At 33.8% G+C, this 27328-nt stretch overlaps 2 protein-coding genes across 13 annotated transcripts in view; both read right to left on the bottom strand.

The window, feature by feature from the left end:
• The window catches only part of LOC148610480 (uncharacterized), a 46218-nt gene extending 28475 nt beyond the window's left edge, over positions 1–17743 (bottom strand). The window contains exons 1-4 of the mRNA XM_088595518.1: positions 17674–17743; positions 10348–10430; positions 4335–4558; positions 3227–3361 (exon numbers count right to left, since the gene is read on the bottom strand). Of these exons, the coding sequence (XP_088451644.1) occupies positions 3227–3361; positions 4335–4558; positions 10348–10411 (423 nt within the window). The 5' untranslated portion in view covers positions 10412–10430; positions 17674–17743. The remainder of the gene's footprint in view (positions 1–3226; positions 3362–4334; positions 4559–10347; positions 10431–17673) is intronic.
• A 1737-nt stretch (positions 17744–19480) lies between these two features.
• The window catches only part of LOC148610479 (liprin-alpha-1-like), a 53041-nt gene continuing 45193 nt past the window's right edge, over positions 19481–27328 (bottom strand). For 9 of the 12 annotated variants that reach the window (XM_088595508.1, XM_088595509.1, XM_088595506.1 and 6 more), the window contains one exon: positions 19481–24178. In XM_088595508.1, coding sequence (XP_088451634.1) covers positions 23993–24178 — 186 coding nt within the window. In that variant the 3' untranslated portion in view covers positions 19481–23992. Of the gene's footprint in view, positions 24179–27279; positions 27326–27328 lie in introns of all 12 variants that reach the window. The other 3 variants (XM_088595513.1, XM_088595511.1, XM_088595514.1) reach the window with 2 other exon arrangements.

The following is a 27328-nucleotide window of genomic DNA, read 5'->3' as shown; positions in this document are numbered from 1 at the left end:
TTTACATGCCGAGCAAAGCGAAGCAAAAAAATTTTGGGAGGTAGAATTTGTGAAAAATCAAGATTGAATTAAATAAACCCTTATTTCCCCCAATTTTAGGGGGTACGACTGCGGTACGCCCGTTCTTGAATTCGTCTCTGATACAGTCAACATTTTTGTCATTACATACTTTCATAAAACACAAGATTGTTTTCTCAATAAGCATACCAATAACAAGATTATTATTTTCGGGGTATAGAGTTTGTGAAAAATCATGTTTCGTGCAAAAAAATAACCTCCCAATTTTAAGGGGGCGTATGCCCGGCACGCCCGTCATTGGGTCCGCATCTGTTTTATAATGATGTACACCTTTGAAAAATTAAAATACAACAAAGAAAAAATTATATCAACTTAATCTTTTCTTCTTATCAATATCACTATTTTCATTGTTCTTGCTTATTTGTATTCGTTTAAAATTACAAAACTTGTTTTTCAATGGAATTCATTGGGTTTTTTTTCTAAATGATATTCCAGCCAATGGGATACATGGCATAGGTGTAACTAGAATAAGATGCTCGCTGCATAAATTCATCCAGAGAACCATGTATAGTTGCGAAATTCATTCATGTAATTATGAAAATGTTTTAAGTAGTTAAGTTATCATTGCCGTGGCCATTTTTTTTTTAAATTTGCTTTCTGAGCATGGTCCAAATGAGGTATTGGGTGAAAAAAATCATTTTTAATGCTTTAGTAAATGATATCGCAAAAAATAATTGTTCATAAATTCGTTACTAAACTTCATGTTATTTTTTTTTTCAAAAACTCTCACTGATTTAGAATAAACTTTGGGGGCCTTGAACTGACATTTTTCATCCCGGTGGCGTTTTTGTTTGTTTGACATATTCACTATATCCATTCTTGTTATATTTAGTTCACAATGTGCATAGTTATTAGAAATACGTTCAAAAGTTTTGCTAGCAACAGACCAATATTCCTATAATAGAAAAACAACTCAAAAAGATGATGTCATTTTTGTGTACATGAAATGGTCATAATTTTTCGTAACATTTATTTATGTATATCCTACTTTCCGGCAACTACTTCCGGTAAGGATGTTTTGTCTGTCAAGGAGTATAAAAGCCATGTCAATTTCCGGTAGAAATATCTACGTCAGACTTTGAGGTGGGAGGATAAATATTCATATGTCGGTCATTTATCCTTGAGAAACACCAGTACAGTAAAATACAGCGAAACCAATTGAAACTTCATTGCGTTCAACTTAAATTAGCACATGATAAAACATTACAAATATTTAGAACTGCATCTACTCTACATAAACTTTTGATACGGATGGTCCCCCTTTGAGTATGTATATCGCGTAGTAGTGTTTCTTTAACTTTTTTTAGATAATCCAAGGAACATGGAATTAATTATACGATGGTGCATTTGTTGCTTTTCACCATTTCTGTTCCTCTTTCTTTCGTTCCATTAATTGCATACGTTTTTTTTTTATTTTTATAAATATTCCTTGAGTATTCATTACAAAAATCATGATTCTGTGTCTTAATAAATAAAAAAAGTAATCGATTTGGGCGATAACTAACAGCATACCTGAAGCAGACCGGTAAAACTAACTTACAACTTTCTTGAAAATGTGTGGTACAACTTAAAACTTGAACGGTAAAACTAACAGCTGATCTTAAAGTATAGCGTCATTTAATAGCTGATCTCAAAGTGAACGGTAAAACTAACAGCTGACCATTAAGTGAACGGTAAAACTAACAGCTGGCCATTAGGTGAACGGTAAAACTAACAGCTGGTCTTAAAGTGAACGGTAAAACTAACAGCTGGCCTTAAAGTGAACGGTAAAACTAACAGCTGGCCTTAAAGTGAACGGTAAAACTAACGGCTGGCCATTAGGTGAACGGTAAAACTAACAGCTGGTCTTAAAGTGAACGGTAAAACTAACAGCTGGCCTTAAAGTGAACGGTAAAACTAACAGCTGGCCTTAAAGTGAACGGTAAAACTAACAGCTAGCCATTACATGAACGGTAAAACTAACAGCTGACCTTAAAGTGAACCTTAAAATGACCCGGTAGAACTAACAGCTGACATTAAAGTGAGGGGTAAAACTAACAGCTAACCAGAAAAAGATTGTAAAAACTAACAGCTGATCACGACCATAAAGTAAGTGGTAAAACTTCTGATCATGACCTTAAACTGAGTGGTAAAATTAAAATCTGATCTTAAAATGAAAGTTAAAGTGAACGATAAAACTAACATCTGATCTTAAAGTGAATCGGTAGAACTAACAGTTGGCCATTAAGTGAGTGGTAAAACCAACAGCAGATCTTAAAGTGAGTCGGTAAAACTTACAGCTGACCTTAAAGTGAATCTGTAGACCTAACAGCTGACCTTAAAGGTAACCGATGATCGCCACCATAAACTGAGTGGTAAAACTAAAAGCTGACCTTAGAGAGAACCGTAAAACTAACAACTGATCTTAAAGTGAGTGGTAAAACTAACAGCTGATCATGATTTTAAACTGAGTGGTAAACTAACAGTTGACCAGAAAGTGAAATGGTAAAACTTACAGCAGACCTTAAAGTGAACAGTAAAACTAACAACTGACCTTAAAGTGAACAGTAAAAGTGGGCGGTAAAACTAACAGCTGACCTTTAACTGAGCGGCAAAAACTAACAGCTGAACTTAAAAGAACGGGAACTCTAACAACTGACCTTAAGGTGAGTGGTGTGGTGAAACGAACAGTTTAGTTTAGACTGGTAGAGGTAAATAAACAAATGAACTCAAATCCGGAGGTAAAATAACACTTAACTTTAACTCGTGGATCGTTATGGTGTATCCATCTGCACCATGAAAACTGATTTATTCAACGGGTCATAGTTTTCCTTTCCTCGTTTGTCTACCTAGGACTTAATTTTTTATGAGCAACTCGGCGGGTGTTTCTAGAAAAGCAGAGCACGCTTACCCTACCGGTGCACCTGGTCCATGCTCCCAGTTTTTAGTGGAGTCCGAGTTGCTCATTTGCTTTTGTTACCTTGTATGTATGATTTTAGTTACTTTATGTTCTTTGTTGTGTATGTCTGTTTTCTATGTCTGGTCTTTGTCCTTGGATTACATTCTTTTGATTACCGCTATAACCTTGGTTCCCTTGATTATTCTTTAACTGAGTGGTACCGGTAGAATTAACAACATTATCATATTCCGCCTTTGAGGTAAGGCTTACCTTGAACTGTGTGGTAAAACTAATCGAGTCTTTCTTTGGTGTCCTGAGTCCCAGTAGCTTTTTAACCAGATTTGTTTTGACTCGTGATTTGGGTTTAACGACGTAAAATACAGCAACAGCGCCATGTCTTTCCATCTGTAACATTAAATAGAATTGAATAGACGAATGAAAACTTCTAAGGGCGACAATTCGATTTTGAGGGGGATTACTCGAAAGAATTTTATATGACCTTAAGCTGACATTTTTCCTCCCTGTGGGGTTGTTTCTTTAATATGTTCTCATTATATAAGAAATGTTTTGACTCAGTGGCCGTTTTCACAAAAAATCCTAAGAGTAAAATTAGTCGTAAGTTATGACGTCACAATACTTTTATTTACTACGACGTCATAACTTACGACTAATTTTACACTTACGCTTTTTTGTGAAAAGGACCACAGATCTTTTTGAAAATACGTATTTTGATCTTGAAGATGGGAGAATTTGTTTTTATCCTTTTAAGTCATTCTGATCCGAACATTTTGCGTTTGCATATATATCAAAATTAATAATTTGATTCGATGTATGTGAAAAATAAATATTTTAACCGTTGGCATGGTGAAAATAAATATTTTGATCCGAAGAATTTTTTTAAGCCCCACCGCCCCTCTTTTTGGTTTGTAAAAGACCAGAAAAAAACATATCAGTGACTCAACGGAACTCTTTATTCATTATCAAGAAATAAGTCTAAAACTTAAATGGGCTTGATGGATATAAACGACAGAGGCTAAACAGCCGCTAGTACATAACATGCATGTAAAGTGAGACTAGAAAGTCGTTCAGAATAATCAATATTCCTGGAATCCAGCAAGGGCTCGTTTTGGCTTTCTTTTCATATATTCAAAATAAGAAGCATAGAATGTTTCTGCTATATATATATATACAAATTTCAAATTTTATCCTCAACTTGTTAGCATCGTACGTCTCGTGTAACTGGGATATATATGTCAATCAAAGAACATAACAGTTTGTGGCCTCGATCCGATATATATTATTCCATCGCACTTTAATTCCTTGCAGCTGGAATCCAATTACCGTTCATAAAATAAGATAATTATATTAATGTCCTTACCTCTAAATGCTCCAAGGCCTTAACAATATCAGTTATGACATCTTCGGCGCAACCTTGACGAAAATTGGCGACAAAAGCTGCAGTTTTCCGTTTCATAATTAGATAAATAACATCCTGAAGGTAAACTAAGTATCTGCAAGCACCGTCAATTTCCCACAATCTCTCCGGAACTAGGCTTTTGGTGGGAAATGTTATCAAGGGGTTTCCTGCCAAATCTGTGCCACCTACAAATGGAATGGAAAATATTGCAAATACAGCATAAAACAAATGAGTGTGTCAACCTGATTTATTTACCATCAGTATTGATTAAATATTCATTTCAGCTTTTCAGTGGCAGATCCGGGGGTTCCGGGGGTCGGAATCCATCTTTTGTTGGAAAATTCTGTTAATTTCAAGCAGAATTTGGGCAAAAATGAGCAAATAATAGCCAGCTGGAACCTTAAACATCAAATATGCTAAGATTATCTTTATTATAAAGAAAACAAAAATCGTCCGTTTTACACGATGTACTTTAGATCAATGTACACTTTTATTTTCACTTCACAACATGTACAAAACTCTAGAGGCGTGTTGCAACTCTCGTCATGATAGTGTAGCACTCAAGTTAAAATCTGTTTGAAAATATGGCCAAGACGATTCATGCTGGTACTTTAATGTGTGTTGTTTCTCGCCATCTTGAAGTGAGCAAACCAGTGAATGTACAAGAAGCCATTAGTAAATCATATGCACTCTGTAATTTGTTATGACGCGAACAATATTAATCTGTCTGTTTACCATTGACTCAAAATAAATAGTACACCGTAATTTAAAGAAGAATGTACATGTTTAAGAACAATTAAACGCATTGTACCAGGTGAAGATCCAGATATTTTGGAAACGGGATGTCAAGGCTATTTAAGTTATTTTTTTTTGGCCCCCATCCCACCTCCCAACACACACAAAAGGGTGTACAACTGCAAGAACTCGAACCCAACGTCCCGGATCCAGTTTATAGAAAATTGTATAATGTTCTACTTTGGTGGTCGTTCACTTCATGTATAAAGATAAACAACTCTGTTTAGCCTGAAACTAATATCAGAGACTGAAAATATAACATAATCTTAGTAGTGTAATGGCCATGTCAGGGTCGGATCCAGACACTTTGAAAAGGAGGGTGCCAGCCGAGGTTCCTCAGAAAAAGGGGGTGCTAGGACATTATTTGCCATTTTGTGTCAATTTTACACATGAAAATGACAATTTTTCCAAAAAAAGGGGGTGCCCTGCAACGTCCTTCTGGATCCGCCACTACATGTAGATTGTAAACTTCTGACTTTTCTCAATTAATCATCTAATCTTGTTTTGGAGGAATGTGACGGAGAACTTTCCGGTGGGGTCAATTTAAAGGGAGATTGTCAGTAGAGTTCTTCAGAAGCAACGATGTTGATCAATCCACGAACTGTCGATTATAAGGCATAATTAGGAAATATTGTTTCTTTGCATTGTCTAATTTCATCTTTAATTTAAGTTTTAACAAGTTGTCGACGTTACATAGATATGTATGGACCCTTTAAGAATTCAATATTTCATTTTTGATGTTTCATCGGTCTGTTAAAGTGTTGACCGTAGCACATCTTCAATTGAGCGTACTAGCTCTTAATGTATAAAATGTGCGACCAGTCAACATTCAAGTTTTATACATTTTATTTGTCTCTCTTATTTTATTTTCAGTATACATAAAAATAGGGTATGTAAGTTTCGTTCTAGTTTCAGTTTTCCTTCCGGAATTTAGGTGTAGAACGTATTGAAATCCGTAGGCCGGTCTGCATTTTATTGTTCACTTCCGGGAAATGAAAACGCTGTATCACTATGCAAATCTTCTATTTCTATGCTTTTCTAAACAGTTTTATTCAGTAGAACTAGATATTTGTTATTTTTTATCAGTATTTTTTTTGCAAAAATATATTTTGCTTTTAACTTTGAACTCAAAGCTATGCTAATGACCAATCTCTATGCATTTGAATGGGAGATGAGGACCCCTTCTCATGTAATCACGGAGTCACGTGACGAGACTTACATACATGTACCCTATAGTCAGTGATCAATAAAGTAGTTTACTTAATTGTCTGAGTGACCTATTTGATCTAAAAGTAGTTCACTTTCAAAATTGTGGCCTATTTCAGTAGCTAGAAGATGTGTTTCATCGACTCATGAATCATCTCGGGTTAAGCCGATTATCCAATGGAATTAGCGTATTTAAATGATATGCACACAAAATGTACAAGACTTGTGACCGGAAATAATCGTTTGGAGTAAGCTTAAGCATTATATGTGTCTTAAACATAAAAAAATTTAAAAATCAGTATTTCAGTAATACTTGTAATACTGTTAAACTTGCCTAAACCGAACCCAGAATAATCCGAAACCCTGTCTTAACCAGACACTTTTTAAGTGTAAAGCCACTTAAAATTCAGACGCTGCCAATGGTGAAGTGATTCATGGTGAAAAAAAAAACAAACAAGGATTTTTCAGTCTACATATGCTATACATTCACATAATAATAATCATTTCTGTATTCAGATCTGTACTTTTTAGAAAATCATACATTCATCTCCCACTAAAATTAACCAAAAAAATCAAACAAAATCAAGAGCGATAACTCCTGCAGAGTGCCAATATCATACACAATTTATGTAATTTTTTATCTCAAAAGTGCTACAACCAAATGAAAAACTAAGACTAGTTATGTGATCAGGAACTGTTTCTGAACAAGAAATAAATATGAATTCGGTGGGATTTTGAGATGCATGTATCACCTGTCTGATTTTTAGAACAACTGCTACTCCCTCAATAAAGTTAACTTTAAAAACAAATTTAAAGTTTAAAAGAGGTTCGATTAATACAGGTTTCATTGTAATTATCGGGCAGGAGACGAAACACTTTTCGCTTTAATTTCCAATTCAGCAACATAACCAATCTTAGTTCCTCATTTTGGATTGTTGCACTTTTGAGATGAAAACTGTATCGACCGTATATGAGATAGGAACTTTTCAAGAATTATCATTCAAGATTTAGTAAATTTTTAAAATATAGAGATGAATGTATTGTTTTCTAAACAATACATATTTCTATAGAAAACATTGCCGTATATAGATGGACCAAAAAAAGACATCCTTTGTTAGGGAGATTTCCAGCACCTTGTACAGTAGTACATTAAACAAAATTATATGTAGATGACAGCTTTCTCCATCCTACCGGTTCACAAGGTACATACTTAAAAGCTTTGGTAAAAGCAAATTGTTCCTTTACTCTATTTGTCTGAATGAGTGTAACGCTGACAAATATGATACAGTTGTCAAATTTGGTACAAAATTACTGTGCAACCTTGTCTGAATCCGAGCTAATAAAAGTACGCACATGTAAGCGTTATCGTGGCTTCATTTTCAGATATCGTTTGCGGTACTGAAAGTGGAATTGTACAGATTCAGATTGACAGGTACTGAAAAATTGGCAACTCTACGTCACGCTCTTGCCCTCGAGTGTTATGTCACTTTTAATAACTGTATAAAAGGTAACGACTCATGGCAGGCGAATGTTAAAAAAATCAAAAAAGAGGGGGAAAAAATATGAACAAACAAATGCAGGAAAAAACATGTTTTTACATGTATGTCAATCATCTTTAAAAATACAATCGCCGAATAAAACACCTGTCGCCACCGGAAATCAAACAAACACGAACGAAAATGACAACAAACGCCCACACCACCATGTCAGTTTCGCATGTAATGTAAATATTTAAGTTGTTATGGATTAAGAAATGATTGTAATTAGAAACTTATCAGCCCGTGGCCAGGATAAATACAACTACATCTGAGAATCAGGAGGGTCGTTTTATATTCCAACATGCGGTTCCTGACACATGGCCATTGAAAGAAATTTATCCAAAGATAACCAATCAAATTATCATGTTTTTTTTTTTTTTTTTTTTTTTTTTTTTTTTTCTTTATAGAACTACTTTTAAAAATTGGTATTTAAATAACCTCGATGTTTTAACCTCGATTTAAGGGTCACTATTTTGTCTCAAGGCTGACCTTTCACGATGCCTAGACTTGGCTGTAAGAAGTTTTTTGTCCGCATATACGATCAAGAACAGCATTTTATTTAAGAATATTAAGTAAGAGTTTGGAACGTACGCCAAAAATAGATGTTTTCTTCACATTTTTAAGTTAAATACATGGCCTCCAGTTTATATATTTCTCTCCACTTTTTTTTCATAGTTTTTTCTTATACACTTTTTTACTGACAGACGCTTGCCACTCGATCTCGCTCTCCATTCCCCTAAAATCGAATCTTTTTGGCCAATGTCAGAAGTCCAACCTTACATGTAACAACACGATGTGTAGCCCAAATTTGTGAAATTATCAAACGAACTACCTTGTTAGTGGAACTTACGTGGAGTTATACATTTACATATTTGGATGTGGATAAAAGAAAGAATTTTGTGGTGTTACCGCGTTCGGTTCAGCTTATCAATAAGCGATAATAGAGGATGAACATTACATGATCTGGGTGGCTATTGTTTGGTAATGTTTTCGAACTTTCACACTTCTTTGATAGAGACGACAAGCTTTTATTTTTCAAAAGTTCTGTCAGGAGAGTATATAAGATTGTGGCAGGACGGCCTACCTGCGTTGTAGTAGGTAGTGAGATTTAACATGTTTAAATAGCCAGTTAATTGTCTTAGCTAAAGGATTAATTCTTTGGCCGAATCGGTTTGTAGCTAGCTTGTCAACATGCAGTCTAGGGTTCCATCCTCGGTGGCGGAGTGTAATTTTGTGAGTCAAGCCATGCTCTTCGTTACAAGATGAATGAATATTAGGATAAGGACGTTTTATGAACACAACAACTAATACTATGGCAGTTACACGAAAATGTAGAGCTTTGGTGCCTGTATTGCGCTGAAACAGCACGAGCAGCTACAACTGGTCCTCATCAATGATTAGGCAAGACTTATAAGAAGCATATATTTTTTAAGTATAAAGTTAATATGGGTTTGTGTAAAAAAATTCCCAGAGCTGCTTTAAATATTGTCTAACTGGGGCGCAAATGTATGCACCCCACATAAATCCGTAAAAACTTTTCTGCCAACGATATAAATGAATAATAATATCAGTTCGTCTACTAGGCATTTAATAGCAAGTAACATGTGAAAGCCACATGAGTTGGTTAAAACTATTTTATCGTGTCCAAACCACTAAGGAAATAAAGATCGGATATGGTAGAGAGAGTAATCAAGGGAACCTATATTCTAGCTGAAATCAAAAGAATGTAGTCCAGGGACGGAGACCAGACATGGAAAACAGACACACACAACAAAGTACATAAAATAACCAAATTAATACATACAAAGTAATAAAATAAATGAGCAACTAGGACTACACTAAAAACTGGGAGTGTGGACCAGGTGCACCGGTAGGGTAAGCGTCCTCTGCTTTTCTAAAAACACCCGCCGAGTTGCTCATAAAAACGTAACCACTACACCAGCGTATAACCTAAATCCAAAGTAGTAAATACTTTCAGAGATCACCAAAAGGTCTTCGATAAGTATAAACACACCTTTCAGTAAGTTCTGAAAGGTCCCGACAACAAACGTATTAGAACGATGACAATATCTCCAAAATTAAATTAAAAATTCATATAACGACACAATGACACATTAACGATTAATATCTCCTGCCTATGGACAAGCTCGTGAAATATGCGATGGAGTAAAACTAGTTTTCATAAGGCACTTACCCGTCCCCCTTTTATGTAAGGTCAAAAATGAACTTATCAACAAACATACACACCATAAAATTCAGTCCATTATACATCAAAAAAATTTCTCTCCAAGAAATAGCTCAATGTACACTATATAAACAAAATGAGAAATCTACTTAAATAATGCTCGCAACTGAAAGCTAGCTCATATCTAAGATAAAATGCGAAAACAGTGGGTACATTAAAAATAATTTAACTCTAAATATGGGTACGATACCTGACAGAATAGCAACTTCCGATTTCAGTAGTTCCGGTTCTATGGCGCCATTTTCCCGCTGCATTCTCCTCGTTGAGGCCTTCCTAAAACACAAAGGAGAAAATTAAGTTTTGTGATTCAGAGATTATCCCAAGTCATTAATAATTTGTCCTTATACATCTTGTCTGATTCATGTTTTGGCCAGATATACTTAGCTCGTAGCCAGAAGTGTATGGAGTACACCTATAAAGTTTAGAGGTATCATCTTAAAAAATAAATGTCAATTAATAAATTTAGTGTATTTTACGATATCCCATGATATAGTTTACCACTTTGTTAAATATTGTTTATATAGTTGCATGCGTCAAGCAAAAACAGAAACAAAATGTACAAAAGTACCTAAATCTTCGGGCTCTTGGTTTCTTTTCTTTTTTTTTACGAATCAACGGCATTTTATTGTATCTCTATTACATGATACAACCACCAAATGTAATAACAGTACATCAAGATGGAAGAGAACTCGTAACACACATGGGACTCATTTTTTTTTTTCAATTCTATGAATCTTTATAGCGTTTTGGCAAAAGTCGGGAATGTTTTCAGATGATTTAGAGGTAGATTCCAATTAAGAAGATAACGGTTCTTGCCATTTATTATATTTTCTGTTGATCTTAGTGTCCCTCATTTACATTACTTAATTATATATTACTGACAATATGTGTGGTTTGCTCAGTCTACAACCTCTTCCGTGTTACTATTACAAATACAACGTAGAAATTTTTCAAATTCATGAAAACCAATTGGCGTAGGTCGCGAGATATTTCAACAACCCGGTAAGCAGCGACATCTGTGAAGAGGTGAGCACATTTTGTATTCTGTTTTGCTTCTAGCTTTTGTTTGGTAGGTTTTTTTTGTGGTTTGCTATATAAGCAGCATGCAGTTAAACCTTTTTTGTGCACAAGTGAGCCCATTTAGTATTATATTTACTTTTTTTGCTTGGTTCCAGCTTTTCCTCTTGTCATTTTGCTCATGTGCGTCATAGGTTAAGGGAACTACAATATGATTTTATGCGGCTATAGGATGAAATTGGAGCAAACGACAGGATGGAAAATGTCCAAGACATATAACACAGGACAACCCATAAGAAACCAAAAGGCAGTATCTACTATTATCTTAATATTTCTTGTTTATATTTAAAAATGAAAGGCAAGAACTAGACTTTCTATTTACTCAAAATAAAAAACTCATCCTAGCCCCCCCCCCCCCCTTACACCTTTTAATGTATTTAGTGTCTAGTTAACATATGTATGTGTAATTAACATATGTGTTTGTAGTTAACATATGTATGTGTAACTTCATGAACAAAAAACCTACCTAGACCTATCTCTTGGAAAATTTATTGTCCATGTCGAAATGGTACCATAAATGATCATTGGCATTTCTATTAGCATATAATGATTGACAAAAGTAGGTCATTACTTCCTCGCAGGAAATTATAAATTTCGGGAATTTTTCGCCATTGTTTTAGCAAGGATTATTGGACATACACGTATATGAAGAGCTCTGAACTGTTTCAGTGCGCGAATCCTCTTGAATTGAAATACTAATTAAATATGAATAATTTTATATCATATTTTTTATATCAATCTTACATGGTCCTCCTTATTTGAATGAGATCCTGTGCATGCCGGGTGTGTCACGATGGCGTTTCATGGTGGCATTCTTATTATCTTTAATAAACTTAAACCTCTAGGCCAAATATATGGTTTTATAGAGCGAAGGGCAGAATATATATACATGTATGTTTGAGCTCACTTAAATACATATGGAATTACCTTGTCCCTTATTCACTTATAAGTAATTATATAGGCAGTTGCAATCTCTTGCACAGAGGGTTTATTTCGTCTGAATATAGCTGAAATATTGCTGCTCGGACGTTAAACCCCAACAAACAAACAAACAAACACAGAGGGTTTATATAGCGGAGTAATATATAGTTAACCAGGAAGCGGTTATAGGTCTGCGGAGGAGATTGATGTAGTTGACATTAACAAACAAAACCATGCAACTGTTTCCTGCACACCACCATTGTATTGTGTTATTGTACAAGGAAGTCACAGGTGACTTTGACACATGCAGGAATTTATAGATCTCTTAATGTAAGAACTCGTAATTGATTTAAGTACACCGCTTATTTTGAATAAACTACAATATTTTGATCATCGTGTCCGCAAATATCACTATATTTCTTTAGTTATGTCGTTTATTCTATCAAAGTGTTGACGCAAATCGCCATACGGCCGTTTCACTATCCCTTTACTTTGCTTGTGTACGAGCCCATTCATAAAAGTTCGTGACGCAAGACTATAAATATTTCAAACTTTGACATAACCATGTAGATCACTCTTTTTAGGGCGAAATCTTGTACATTTGCATAATTTATGTTAAGAAATAGTTTACACAGCTAAGTGTTACTTGACATCTTAAAGGTCTTCCTATTGCAATTGAAGACCAGATATATGTACTACAGTAAAACTTCAGGGGCGTATCCAGAGATTTTAAAAAGGCGGGGTGCACGAGGGTCTCAGAAAAAAAATAAGGGTTTCCGGACTATTAAATGCTCATTTTGCCAAAATTTTGCTTTGAATTAACAAAATTTTCCACAAAAGTAGAGGTGCAACCATCGGTACTTAAAGCCGATTGCTCCAAGATCTACTTGTTAAAGTCGTCCCCTCCCGAAGATCCTCTAGAATTTATCTCATCGTCTTTATTGAAAAATGAATGAGTGCATAGCTTCAATAAAAAAAATCTCGAAAAGTTGACCTATTTATGGAACATTTTAAATTAAGTAGCACAGGAGCTAGATATTTCTTCTTTTTCATGTTTCCACATAAAAAATGGGACTTTTTTACAGGTTTTACTATTTAATTTACATTCTATTAATTATTTTATTTCATTTTTTGGTATTGGTTAAAATTTCCCATAGTTCTTTGCCCTTTCTCTTTCTAATAAAATGGTTACTTTCTCACTCCCGTTGCGTGTAAAAAAGGGGGTAAGTTATATTTTTGATAGGGTGATGAAAAATGAGAATGAAATTATTGACTCTTCAAATGAATTCAACAACTCTTTACAGGGGCTTGCATGTCAGTCTTTTCAGTTTAATTATTTCAAGAATATTTTCTCTCGAAATCTTGGTTGGTTTATAGATTCCTCTACAGTAACGAGTGGTTTAAATTGTTTTTCTCCCCATTTCCCAAATTCAAACCGTTAATTCCAACAAATTCAAACCGTTAATTCCAACAGTAGTGCACGTTTTTTTTTATCGTGAATTCGTTGATATGCAAAGTATGTTTTTAGTTGCAGTATGCTGTCTTATTGTTTAACAGTAAACCTAGAATTGAATTTTAAAGTGTTTTTGGGCAACATATGAATTTTTATTAGTGTTCACGTTTTACATTTTGTATCTATATAAAAATGTGCCTATGAAAATAAATACATAAGCTACAATTTGAAAGTAAATTCCAGAAAACAATCTTTACTATTTTACATGTAGCTAGCTAAGCCATCCATCAAAATACAGATACTCGGGGCAATTAACTTAACTAATCGGAATTTACTGGATAGAACTTCTAAAAACAAAATACCTATTTAATTTAAATACAGTAGTTTATATTCAAAACTGTTTATTCATATCACAATTACGATTAAATAAAAGAGATGGTTTTCTCTTACCTGCTTCCACGTTTCATATTTCCCAAAATTTTTGCAATATTTTTCTACGATTTTACAAATTCTTCCGGATCAAAGTTTTACGTATAACACCACAAACATGCCAGAGATCGCCTGGGTCGTTACAGTCGATTATTTGATGGTAGTAAATAATTTCACCTTTAGGGCTCATGTTCATATTACCTGTAAACACGCATTTTATTAACTTCTTAGACAATACACAGGTGTATATTTTGTGTATTGGACTGTCCATTACAGCATAAATAAAAAAAAACCTCAAAGAGCAGGAATCGTGTGAAAATGACAATAGCATTGTTCCGAGACATTACATGGGTGTAAATGTTTGTGTATGGCATTGTCCGTTTAGACATATAATTCACCACTAATGGGAAAATCAGAAAAAAATTGCCATTAGAGATAAATTAAATGATTGTTTCCCCAACGGTTAAATTACATTTTTATACCTTCAACAGTACATTTCTTTAGTCATATTAACGGTTGATGAATAAAAAATAAATGTTAATTCATTTCGCATAGTATTCAGTCGGGAATAATATGCTTTAGTATATTTAATCAAAGGGAAGATGAGAAGTGTAAAAGCATGTTTCAAAATGATGCGACCAGGACATCACTAGCTAGGACAGAAGACATCCTTACTAATGAAATAATCGGAATTTAGTGCGTTTCTCTTATGTAATTGGTCTCTGACCTGTAATATTATGGCATGTAAATCCCGCGTTTTTTTTACGTCACCATGAGAAGGGTACTAGTTTTACCAGAAAATTTTGACATGGCATGAATTATACATTACTGAATTATTCAATGATGCATCAATGCATGTCTAAAGCTGGTGCTACAAATGTATAGAGATGATGCTATACGTGTCTAAAGCTGTTGCTACACATGTCTATAGCTAGTGTTTTTCGTGTCTAAAGCTGTTGCTACACATGTCTATAGCTAGTGTTTCTCGTGTCTAAAGCTGATTCTATACACATGTCTATACATTGTAGCTAGTGCTATACGAGTCTAAAGCTGACGCTAAACATGTTTTAAGCCGATGCAGTATATGCACATGTCTAAAACTGATGCTTCACATGTATATAGTAAAGTAAATGGAATTTAGTGCAACTTAAACTGAACTATTATTATTACATGTACACATTCATGTACATCCCATTTTTTAAATCACAAAGGTAACTAGTTTCGCCAGAAAGTTTTGATACGGCATGAATAGTACAGTCTTGAATTATTCAATTATGCATGCATGTTTAAAGCTGATGCTACACATTTCTAAAGCTGATGCTACACGTCTGAAGCTGGAGCAACACATGTCTGAAGCTGGAGCAATACATGTCTGAAGCTGATGCTTCACATGTCTGAAGCTGGAGCAACACGTCTGAAGCTGGAGCAACACATGTCTAAAGCTGATGCTTCACATGTCTAAATCTGGGGCTACACATGTCTTAAGCTGAGGCTACATATGTCGAGAGTTGATACTATACATGACCTAAGCTATAGAACCTCATGACTTAAGGTAGAGCTACCCAAGTCTAAAGCTGATGCTACATTTTTCTTAAGCTGGAGCTACAAATGTCGTAATGTACAGCGACACAGGTCTAAAGCGAATGCTATACATGTTGTAAGCCGATGCTACACCTATCAAATTTAAAGCTGATGCTACACACGTCTGAAGCCGATATTACATATATCGAAAGCTGATACAAAAATTGCAAATAGAAAATGAACTTGCTCGGTAACTTACATAGTTACATCTTTGTTTAATTAAGCATGAAAATATTTTCATAAATACAGTATAATATCGTTTTGAGGCGCATCTAATGCAGTTGTCAGGTTTGACCCAAAACCAGTCTAATCCTTATTTTTTCCATATCTCTCGGCTCTAGAAATAATAAGAATATACAGTAAAAGGTGTCATTTAATACCACCATGTAATTATCACCTAAATTAGTATTTTATATATTCTGTGATAATAATCTGTTCGAACACGGTAAGTTTGATTGACGGCAAATTCATCGGTCGATCGGTCATTTGTCAGTTTCATTACATTACCTGTCAAAATGATGTATACCTGTTAAATTCTAATGCTCAAATATATACTTTTTGGCATACTTATCTTCGTTGGAAGAGAAATCGAAGGGATGTGCCTCCCACGTTTTTAAACTATTTTAATTTATCTTTAACCAGTAGCTTAATTTATAGAATTTTTAAACAATTTAAAATTTGTACTCTTTGTTTCATTAATTGTGCAAATGCTACATGCCAGGACCGAATACAATTTTTTCCCGCTGTTTTTCACCGATTTAAACTTCCGTCCTGAAATATTCTTTTTGTGTAATTTAAAAGATAAATGGAGAAGCAGTCACTGTGAATATCAGACAGGAGGTGATATGCATATCAAAAACCCACCCAATTCACTTTTATTTCTAATTCTGAAACAGTTACAGACCACAAAGCCAGTCTTATTTTATTATTTGTTTGTTGCACTTTTGAGATAAAACATGACATCGACACTTTACAGGATTCTCGTTATCGTTCTTAATTTGAATGGGAAATCAGGGTCAGACCCAGACACTTTGAAAAGGAGTGGTGCCAGCCGGGGTTCCTCGGAAAAAAAGCGGGTGCTATATATATAGGACATTATCACTTTTAGTCAATTTTACACATGGAAATGACAAATTTTCCAATAAAAAGAGGGTGCACTCCCCTGGATTCACCATTTGAAAAGAATGTCTGGTTTCTAAAAAAAATACAGATCTGTATGCAGAAACGATAACAATTACCCCTACATGATGTGAAATAATCATGACGACTGCACTATGCGCGGTCGCGCAGCTGTTAGTTCCATCCTCTCCCTGAAGTTTATTCGTCTTAACATGAATATACGTGGCGTAAGCCCCAGCTTGTTCTTTTCTGGTATCAGTATTGAAAGGGGGAAGAATTTATTTTAAAAAGGGAAGTCCGGTGCAGAAGTCTAAAGAAGGGATCCATGGTATAATGTGCCATATTTTTTTGCAATTGACAAAATTTTGCAACAAAAATGGATGGGTCAAACCTCCGATAACCCCGGAGCATAATATAATATCCACAGTCGTAACAACTGCTTCCGGATTTACTATATCACTCCGCCAGTGCCGAAATTGCGAAAATATTTGGAGATTGAAATGACCGAAAAAAAAACAAATAGTAGAGTCCTACATAATAAGTTTAAAAAAAATGTGTTTCTGGGGATTAGTTCGAAACGTTGTACATGTGATTTCTTCAAGCTAAAATATTCGATATGAAATACCTGCAGGATAAGTATATTGTTCACAAAAATGATGTAAAAAATTTAAAAAATGATAAAGCCGTATTCATGCATGCACATCAGGGCCGGATCCGGACACTTTAAAAAAGGGGGTGCCAGGCGATGTTTCTTAGAAAAAGAGGTGCTAGGACATTATTTGCCCTTTTTGTGTCAATTTACAATTTACACATGAAAATGCCCCATTTTTCAATGAAAAAGGGGATGCCAACCCCTACTGTCTCCTTCTGGATCCGTCACTGCATAATCTACCATTAAAAAATAAACAAAATGAAGTATTTGTATTGTTATCATACCTTAACCCGCTTCTTTCAACCAAATGTAAGTAACGAACTACAAAGAAGATAATACGCAGCTGTGACTTCTGAATTGATTTCACATCATTATGAGTTATAAGAACGTGCAATAAATTGTTTTTGATCCTCTGTTACGACGGACTTTATTGTATCTGGACTGATAGAAATCATTGCAACCTATTGTTTTCACCGGCGTAGCTATGTGTAGTTTTCATTGTATAGTGTTTTATGGTTTTTACGACACCGGTTGGGATTCGAAATTCGTCTAAAATACTACAATTAGAAGAATAATTTGCTGTGGATTTTCATGCATGTAAATGCATTCCACAAATTTAGCTGAAACTCGTGTAAAGCAACAAGTCCTTTAAACATCTACATGTACATCTGGTAAAGGTTGCCGTTAATACATTACATGAAAACATGTAGTTTGAATACGTTAGTATGACGAAAATTGACAAATATTGTCGTTTAAGCACTGAAAGAGCTATCTTGGGCTATATTTTGAAGTCTGACACACGGAAAAAAATTTAGTTGCACCCCATAGGTTTCATGATGTATTATATGTTCAATATTGCCGTTAATCAAATAGTGAAATCGAAAAAAATGAATTTGCTGGTAGACGAAACCTACCATACTATTGGTACACGAAGACAAACCAGCTAGATTGAGTTGTATGTTGAAATCATCTGAACCAGAACAAAGTACATGTAACTACATCAATAAGGTTTAAGATGTACTACATGTAGTGACAGATCTATATAAATTGCCGCGAATACAATAGATGAAAACGTGAAACTAGAGGCTCTAAAGAGCCTGAATCGCTCCCCTGCATGGCTTAATTAGCCACCTTGAATTTTTTTGTAAAAGCGGACATTTTTTTCCTGGATAAAAATTCTTAACATACATAAGGAAAAATCATATCTATTCATTGAATTATATCCAGTAGTTTCACGGAAGATTTTCAAAGTAATAATAACAAATAATTTACAAAACTAGCAAAAAAAACGTCAATAAAAGACAAAACAGTTCTAAGCAGAATACCCCAATGAACATGTATACCAAGTTTGATGCTAATTTGTTTAGTAAAAAATGGTCATTGGTGCAGCATGTTCTTGTTTATCTGTAATCGATGATCATATATAGTCCTTGCATTACAAAATTAGGTTCACCTAGCCGAATAGAAACATTGCTATGCTTTCTTTTTTTTTGCACATATGCTACAACCATTTGTAATCTTGGAACAATATAAAATATTGAGCTATCTTCTTCAAGTGGCAGAAAGCAAAGCTTGTACTTTTACATGAAGCTGTTTGACTGGCCATGGGCTATATAAAATATCTTTTTTATGGAGGGGGAAATGGATCCCTTGCTCTATGTCTCATTTTGCTTTGTTGAGAAGCAGAGACTGCTGATTTTAAAGTCTTTGATATAACTCAGCCTGGCATCTAATTCTTGAGCAGAAACAGCACAAATTAACTATTTAGGAAGGGAGTTTCATTGCAGGATGACCAATTCTGATTGCCCCATTATAATATCAATTAAGGCCACCCAGACAACTAAATTTTTTCATACATTAGTGTTTTTTTTGTTTTCTGTACAGGATATAACAAGAATAGGTATGATGTATATGTCAAAGAGACAGCAACCCACCGGGATGAAAATGTCAGCCTAAGGCCACCCTTTGTCTTCAATGAAGAAACCATCATAACCTCATACCGCATACCACTGGATATTGTTTTAACAGCCTTCAATCTTCAAAATTTTAACCATATTTGAACACAAAAAGGCATCAATGCAAACTAAACAATTGTTTGTATCACTGTATTTGCATATTTGTTCAGACATGCTATACAGTTTATTACATGTACATTCTGATAAGAAATAAATATGAGATAAAAATGAGGCATGTACCACACACACATATACACAGCCCTCACAACTACACATTAATACACATCATAATCATCAACTGAAAACCCATTTACACACACATTATACACTAAATACATGTTTATGCCAATATATGAATAATCTGAAAGTAAAGTACAGTACAGCTGGAGTAAAACATGCTAGTTCCACCTGTTTACGGTTTTCACATTTAAGAAGTACAATACATCCTCAGTGATCCCTGTCATTCCCACCTGTTCATGATGGACACATTTAGTCAGTATTTTTAAATTCAAAATTCATGCCGACATTTAGGACATAATTTTTACCTGCCAGCTAGGGAATTGGATTTGAAATTACTTAAAGGTTAGACTGTTGCATGGAGCTACAACAGCCATATATAAAATAAAATATCTCTACCAAGATGTTAACTTGTCAAGTGTAATTCTCTTTGAAGAATCATAATCATTAGATCAACGAAAAGTGTCAAAAGCAAGTTTTAGCAAGGTTGTAGTGTATGCAGATATAAATAATGGAAAAATCACATAATTTTTCTGTGCCTCTCTGCTTTATTTACGTTTTGTTCTTCAATCTTAACAATTGAACTATTCTAAAAATCAAACAATGACAATGGATGTTGAACAATTATTTATTTTTATACAGTGCTGTCAAGAATTCAGAGTATTGGTGGTGTGAAAACAATTCACTTGATGATTTCCAATATAAAGTACATATATTTTTTTGTAACTGAACATGAAAGCATCATTTAATGCCGTAAGTTTTCTTAAGCCATAAGTATCACTGTAAGTAGTTTCATAAAAAATTAAATTCAAATGACACTGGTCTCTAAGGATGAATGCTTGATAAATGAAACAATAGCACCAAAACGATGTAGCAATTGAGGATTTCTCTGTAAATGCAGTTTCAAAAACTATCTTTTACCTGATGAAAAAAACGCTATATTTCTTTTGTCCCAAAACATTATGATACTCGATGACCAACTTTTGGTTGCATCTTTCTTTTTTTGAATTATCATAAGTCCTTATTCTGACTTAGTTTAATACTTTAAAAAAAGTAATCTGTGTTAAGTTTTACAATACCATTTTAAGTTTGCAATGGATAAAAAAAAAAATCATTACTCAAAGTGCAAACTTTGTATTAAGTAATTGAAGGGTGAAGTAAGTAACCAAGGTCGTTTCTAATTGGGTTATAACTTTTACTCATGGAAATATAACCTTTGACCTATGGGTTTGATTTCAGTCAGAAAAAAAAATCCTCCATCAGGGGACTCATGAGCATTCATTTCCAAAGAACATGTTTCAACATCGACTTACTTTACCTAAACTATATCTGAAAAAGCGTGAATTGGATTAGGTTAATATGGTTAATTTGAAACCAATTCTTTCCGTGGTGACTTTGATTTCATTCCCTTAAGGGTTGCACCTAATGCCATTTATGTACCAGTAGAGTTTTAAATAAATTGTAAGATAAAATATATTTTGCTTTAGCTAGACAAAGAGATTAAGTTATTAAAAAACATGAACTGAAATGAAATCACTTTGTTCATCTCTATCATTTTCAACAAAGCATTCATATTCATGCAAACACTCAGATGATTATGATGTCTACTATGGAATTGTGGGTAAAAAAGCAGTCATACAAACGTTTTACTACATACTATTCATTACACTGATATCAAAATGTGCTCTACACAATGAGTGATGTAATTGGTCTCCTAAAACATGACTAAATGCAACAAAAAACCTTGTACTAGATTATTGCTAGATGCTACTTCTCTTACATGAATTCTGCAAAACATTGCAAAAATTAGCACTTGACACCAGTACTTAATATAGATAGCTTCTTTTTGATTAGATATACATACATATAAAAGACTTTTCTAGGTTACATTATGATTTTCTGTGTCATTTGCAATTTAGTTTATAACTGTTAAGACATAAAATGCAAATTTCAGCTGCATACATAACACCATATAGAAAACTTCCTCTCACCAAATTAATTATGTCAGTTATATTTTCAGTCATTTTTTGTCATACTGTTATTAACCTAATAGTTTTGACTTTTTCCTAAATACCATAAACTGACAAAATTATCACAGGGTATTATTTTTGCAAATTGCTGGGTCAAATAATTACATGTTAGTAAATTTTGTGGTCAGATTCCAAAATGACTTTAAGAAATTGACTTTTTCACAAGAGAATTATACTTTTCATAGATGTTTTATAGTGAAAATTATGCAATATTCCTAATTATTTTCTTTGAAAACAAACACTATTCATCAAGGCCAATTAACCATGTGACAATCCATATAACATTAAAAAGTTAACCAAAAATTGTGAAGTGATGAAAGATTGCTGTAGAAGATCTTCCTTTAGATTATATTTAAAGCATTTTAGCATTGAATTTTTTCAATAGAAGAATAAAATTATTTATCAGAAGAAAAAATTCAATGTAAGGGCTACATAAAATGGACTACGGCAACTGAACAGAGTTTTGAAAAATGACACATAAAGTCATGGCGAGATTTATTATTTACTGTTAACCAAGTGTCATGTACTTAGATTATCTCCCTTAGCAATGGTTCTGACACAATATCATTCAGAACTACTTGGCCATTTCAGCTACACTAAAAAATAACCTCAAATGCAGAAAGGAGATTTTTTTTTTTTGAAAAATTTGCAAGAATTGTAGTCATAAGCGAATCAAACACCAGGTGGTGCTAAAAAATTGAGTTAAATAACACTAAAAAGAACAATAACTCATTCATGAATTCTGGCAGGAATTTAAAAACCATGAAAAAAAAAGTAATTGAAAAAAATTCAACCAGTTTAACTATAACTTTAGAATTGGATTGGTCAAAATCCAGACAGATTCTTCTGCCACTGCTGACGAGGTTTTTCTTATGTGTAAAGAGAAAGGCTGACGAGTTCTTGATTGGATACAACATTTCCTTAATTAAAATTGAAATGATTTTTTGGCAGGCAAAATATATGAAGCATGATACTATATGAATAAATGTCAGAGTACAATTTCTATCACAGTACATAAAATAAAACAACCTTTTAATTTATATAATATGGTCTTGGTTTTAACAAAACAAACTGAATTAATGATCTGCCTAGAGCTAAAGAATATTGTTTCAATTAAGAGAAGGGGCATGTATCAATTTCAAAAGTCTTAAGAGTATAGCTGCAGGGATCGACACTAACAGTAGTCCAGTAGCCCTGTGCCACCCTAATTTTGGAGAGGACTCCTTAAAAATTTCCATGGCAGTCCTATGGATTATCTAAATTTTGCCTTATTTTCATAGGATCTAAGAACAGAACTGTCATAACCATCTGCGGACCACCTGTTTTACTACTGAATTAGTCCTGTTGACCACCAAACAAATGAAATTAGTGTCAAACCTTGCAGCTGACTGTAAATAACGATGTCATAATTGATGTAATTAACTAATGATCGATTCAACATTTCCAAATTCTTGTGAAATTGAATACAGATTGCTAAAATAAGTGTGGTTCAAGTCATCGTATGGTTGGCTGGTTAGGAATTTTTTATTTAATTTTTTTATTTCAAAACTCACGAGGTCCGCTTGAAATGTTGCTTATTCCTGCAAGATGAATGCATAAATTTCACTAAAAACATTAATTACAAAAACTTATTTCTAAAAAATCACCCAATACACATCAACATGCTGAAATTTATGGCTTTCAATTGTCTTGTGGCCACAGCTGCAAGCAAGTGCACATCCATTGTTGTTTTCTATTGTAGCTCATGAGTCCTGATTAGAGAAGTTACAAAAAAATCTGAAAAAGTGGGTCCAGTCAGTTGGATTTTTAATTCATTTTATTTATTTTTTTCATTCTGGCAAAAAAAAGTCTAGGGTCAGTCGGATGACTTTAACCACACATACTTTTTAATTTGGCCTAATAAACTTTAACTAGGTAATTAGTACTTCAATGAAATGTTCTAGGTGATTAATGACTTTGGCTTGGCCTCATCGGTAGGAATTCTATTATCATGCAAAAATTTAGATATGAAGTTTTTTTCAACAAAATGAATTTGTGGGTTAGATTAAACAGGTTGACCATTTCAAAATAAAATTCTTCATAATACAATATTGCTAGAAACTCGAACGACTAAAGAGTAAAGCACAAACTTAACGAGACAAGCAAATCCATAGAGGAAGTGACATATTCCCATGATGCTCAGTAACATGAAGTGATGCATTCCCATAATGCTTAGACACAGGAAGTGATACATTCCCAGAATGCTTAGTTACAGGAAGTGATGACACAACAACCTCAGTCTAGCTACATTTCACTGGAACAACATAGACTTTGAAATGAAAAGATGACACTATCAAATATGTTGGTCTGAAATTTGAATATCAAATTTGTATAAATAGTCCCTATTGTGAAAACGTTCTTCCATTTTCTGTGTTCCTGCGCTCGGCAGAATTTTCCATTACACGACGTGGATGCTGTGGCGATTGAGATTCCGTGGGTTCTGCTTCGTCACCACTGTCCTTGCTTTTATCCTTTTGTCGGAACTTTTTCCTCCAGGATGGTGCTCGTCTCAATTTCCCTCCATCACCCTGACAAAAATAACCAAAAAATTGCCGTTTTAAAACTAAATAATAATACTAAGTCTAGCACACTTTCAAATATATAATAATTCAATACTAATTTCTTACTAGCAATTTTTTTGGCACATCAGCAAATAACGCTCTATTTAAAGTATAATTTAGCACAGCAAAATCATCAATAGGCTATTACACAAAGGACGTTGCATGAGATATAACATTTCAGAGAAATGTGCATGACCTAGATTAGCATTACTGGTAGCCATTAGCCATTGCAAATTCAATTATGCCCAGGGAAAGTTGTAGAGCATATACAGTTTGGCAGGTAGATTTTATTTAAATGACAGTTGATTTTCAAAATTTCTTGCATAACTTTCCCATCGAATAAATAAAATATCTGAACTTTTTTTTTAGAGTATTGCAAGATCATCAGACTGCTTCAGTCCTTTGTAACCCCTAAATCTATGTATAAGGTGAAAACTTTTAGATACATGTAACATAACTTTAATAACATATCCCCTTTCCAGAAAATGGAGGTGTCTAATTCTGTATAAGTACTCCTACATGGTAACTAGTGTTGTACCTCATGACTACCACCTCTCCCTCAAAACAGAAAGAAAGAGTCCAAAGAACACCCAAAAGCAACCACCAGTCAAATCAGAGTGTGAAATAATACTTTTTAGAGGAAACCCACACATCACAATTTGTTTATATACAAAGAAACCTGACTAAGCCAAACTCCCATACCCGTTAATCTTTGGATCAGTTCTTCCCCATTGATACATGTAGGAGATTTTAATGTAAAAGCAAATTTTCAGGCGAAAGTGTAAAATTTCAATTTGATAGTACTTTTTACAGAAAATATAGTAATTTTAACCAAAAACCACCCACAAATGTTAAATTTTGTGTGGGAGATTCTAAATGTTTCATTTATTTTGTGAGTCTCCCCCTACTGTGGCAGGGTCAACAAGTAATATTTTATTTTGATTTGTAACAAGCTTTCTGATTGGTTGCTTCTCTTTAAGCAACCCAGATTATATTGTATAACTTGCCTATGACAATACTAAGGGCGATAGGTCCACTCCCCGTGATTCAAATAATCCAAAACAAAATATCTTTTTGATAATGAATCAATCCTTAATATTTGGACTTTCACAAACTAGAAATTATACTATAAGGAATGTTTCAAATTTTTGAACAGGTTATACGAAATAACCTGGTTTGCGGCAGTTTATACTTATTCATAAACCATGAACTTAATGATCTCCTTTAAGACTTTCAAGTTTTGTGATTTATTTACTGTCAAAATTTGCCGAGACTGACAAAAAGGGACTGCAGTAGCTGTCTGGTTTTGACAAATTCTAATTTATTCAGTTTGGTTTAGAGAGGTTCTGATTTATTCAGAGTTTGGTTTAGACATGTTTCACTGTAAGAATCATACATAGTACAAATCTTAAATGGGCAAAATATTTCAGTATGACAAATTTATTTAGAGTGGTACAACTCTCAAACACAATCCCAGATTTAGTTTATTGGTGGTAAAGTAGCTTTCCAGGTAGATTCTGTCCACCATAATATCAGTGAGTCGTACATTTTTACTGAAGAACAACTCTTAGATCATTTGGTTACACTACAAATTTTATCATGCCAATATTATGCACTTTATAAATAATAAGACATTATTGCAAAGGGAGACAACTTGATCACTGCCAAATTTAGAGTATCGTGTTGTGCCGAATTTGATCTCTTAGTTACTGAACTGGAGTTGCATTGAAAATGGTACCACTTTAATTTGATTCACCATAATGTCACTGATTTTTTATCACATCTATACTTAAAGCATGTCTTCTAAATTTTCTACCCTAGATTAAATAGCCAAAACACTACTTCTAAATATTCTAGCTTGTACAATACTAGCTGTAGTTATTAGTCAATGTAGGCACACTATTTCACACAATTATATTAATTTCTCTCCTTTACAGTTTGTTAACACCATAGGCCAATTTAAGCACAAATAAGCAACAATTTAATTGTTTTCTACTTTTCAAAACAAAAACATTTTCGTCTCCTTCCACCACAGATTACCAAACTGATTTCAATCCTTAATTTTTTTCTAATGGCATTACAGAGTGCAAATGTGCTCCTAATAAATCACAGCCACAGATACAATGTAATTACAGGAAACAATAGAAAGGGCAGTGTCTACAAAAAAAAAACAATTTTCAAATTACAGGATGGAAAAAACAATTATGGAAGCCAAAGCATGCTAGAATCTGTTGTCATGCCAACAAGGTCAAGACATTTCTGGAGGAAGCATTCAAAAAGGAAGAATTTTCAGGAAGCAAAAGTTGGCTTACCATGCTGGTAAAATTCCAGTTAGGAATTGTTAGTCAGCCATTTTTTTTTGGGGGGGATATATAATTAAGCTGTCCTAGATACATGTATTACTTGTTAAAGAACTTAAAATAGTGATGAAAATTGTGAAAAGAATAAACAAGAACAGTTTTAGTCAATTTCAATATTGATTTAAATTCCACTTTCACAATTGATAAAAATAAGTCATGCTTAAAAATTCTGGGATATAGGTCATTTTTCAGAACCCTTAAAATAGCTACAACCAAATGGAATTTCCCTCTCTATAAATAAATAGCATATTACAAGGTTAGCAAGCATGTTAGTAAGGAGAGAATGACACAATGTGTACACAAAAGGTCACAGTGATGCAATAAATATAGCCTGCTTAAATTTAGGGTCTGCTTGAATGGTAAGACCATGTAAAATGCTAAAAATATCCACACGTAAAAAGCTTGAATATAAGACCATAAGTATTAAAATCCCAGATTATCAACCATAAATGTCAAATCTTCAAACCTATGAAATTACGTAAAATCTGGATTTATACTTAACTTAAGATAAGTAATTGGCTTGATATCATGCATCGTTTTTGTGTTTCTTCCCATAATTTGCATTGCTACAACAATTACCAGTGAGAACTTCAATTTAAAATTAGTCATCAAACATGGATGACATATGAAAAGATAAAAATAAATTGCCCCCCTTCTCACTCATTCGGCTGATAATCTAAGTTCTTTAAGATTATAGTCTAAACCTACTTTCTTCGGGTTCCTTATGTGAACTTGAACAGCAACTTACTGCTGCCTA

This window comes from Perna viridis, chromosome 8 (assembly GCF_037379345.1).
Source record: "Perna viridis isolate PV_CMFRI_1.1 ecotype Kerala chromosome 8, ASM3737934v1, whole genome shotgun sequence".
NCBI lineage: Eukaryota > Metazoa > Mollusca > Bivalvia > Mytilida > Mytilidae > Perna > Perna viridis.
Note: the sequence above shows the minus strand (reverse complement) of the source record. Positions and strands in the feature narration are given on the sequence as shown.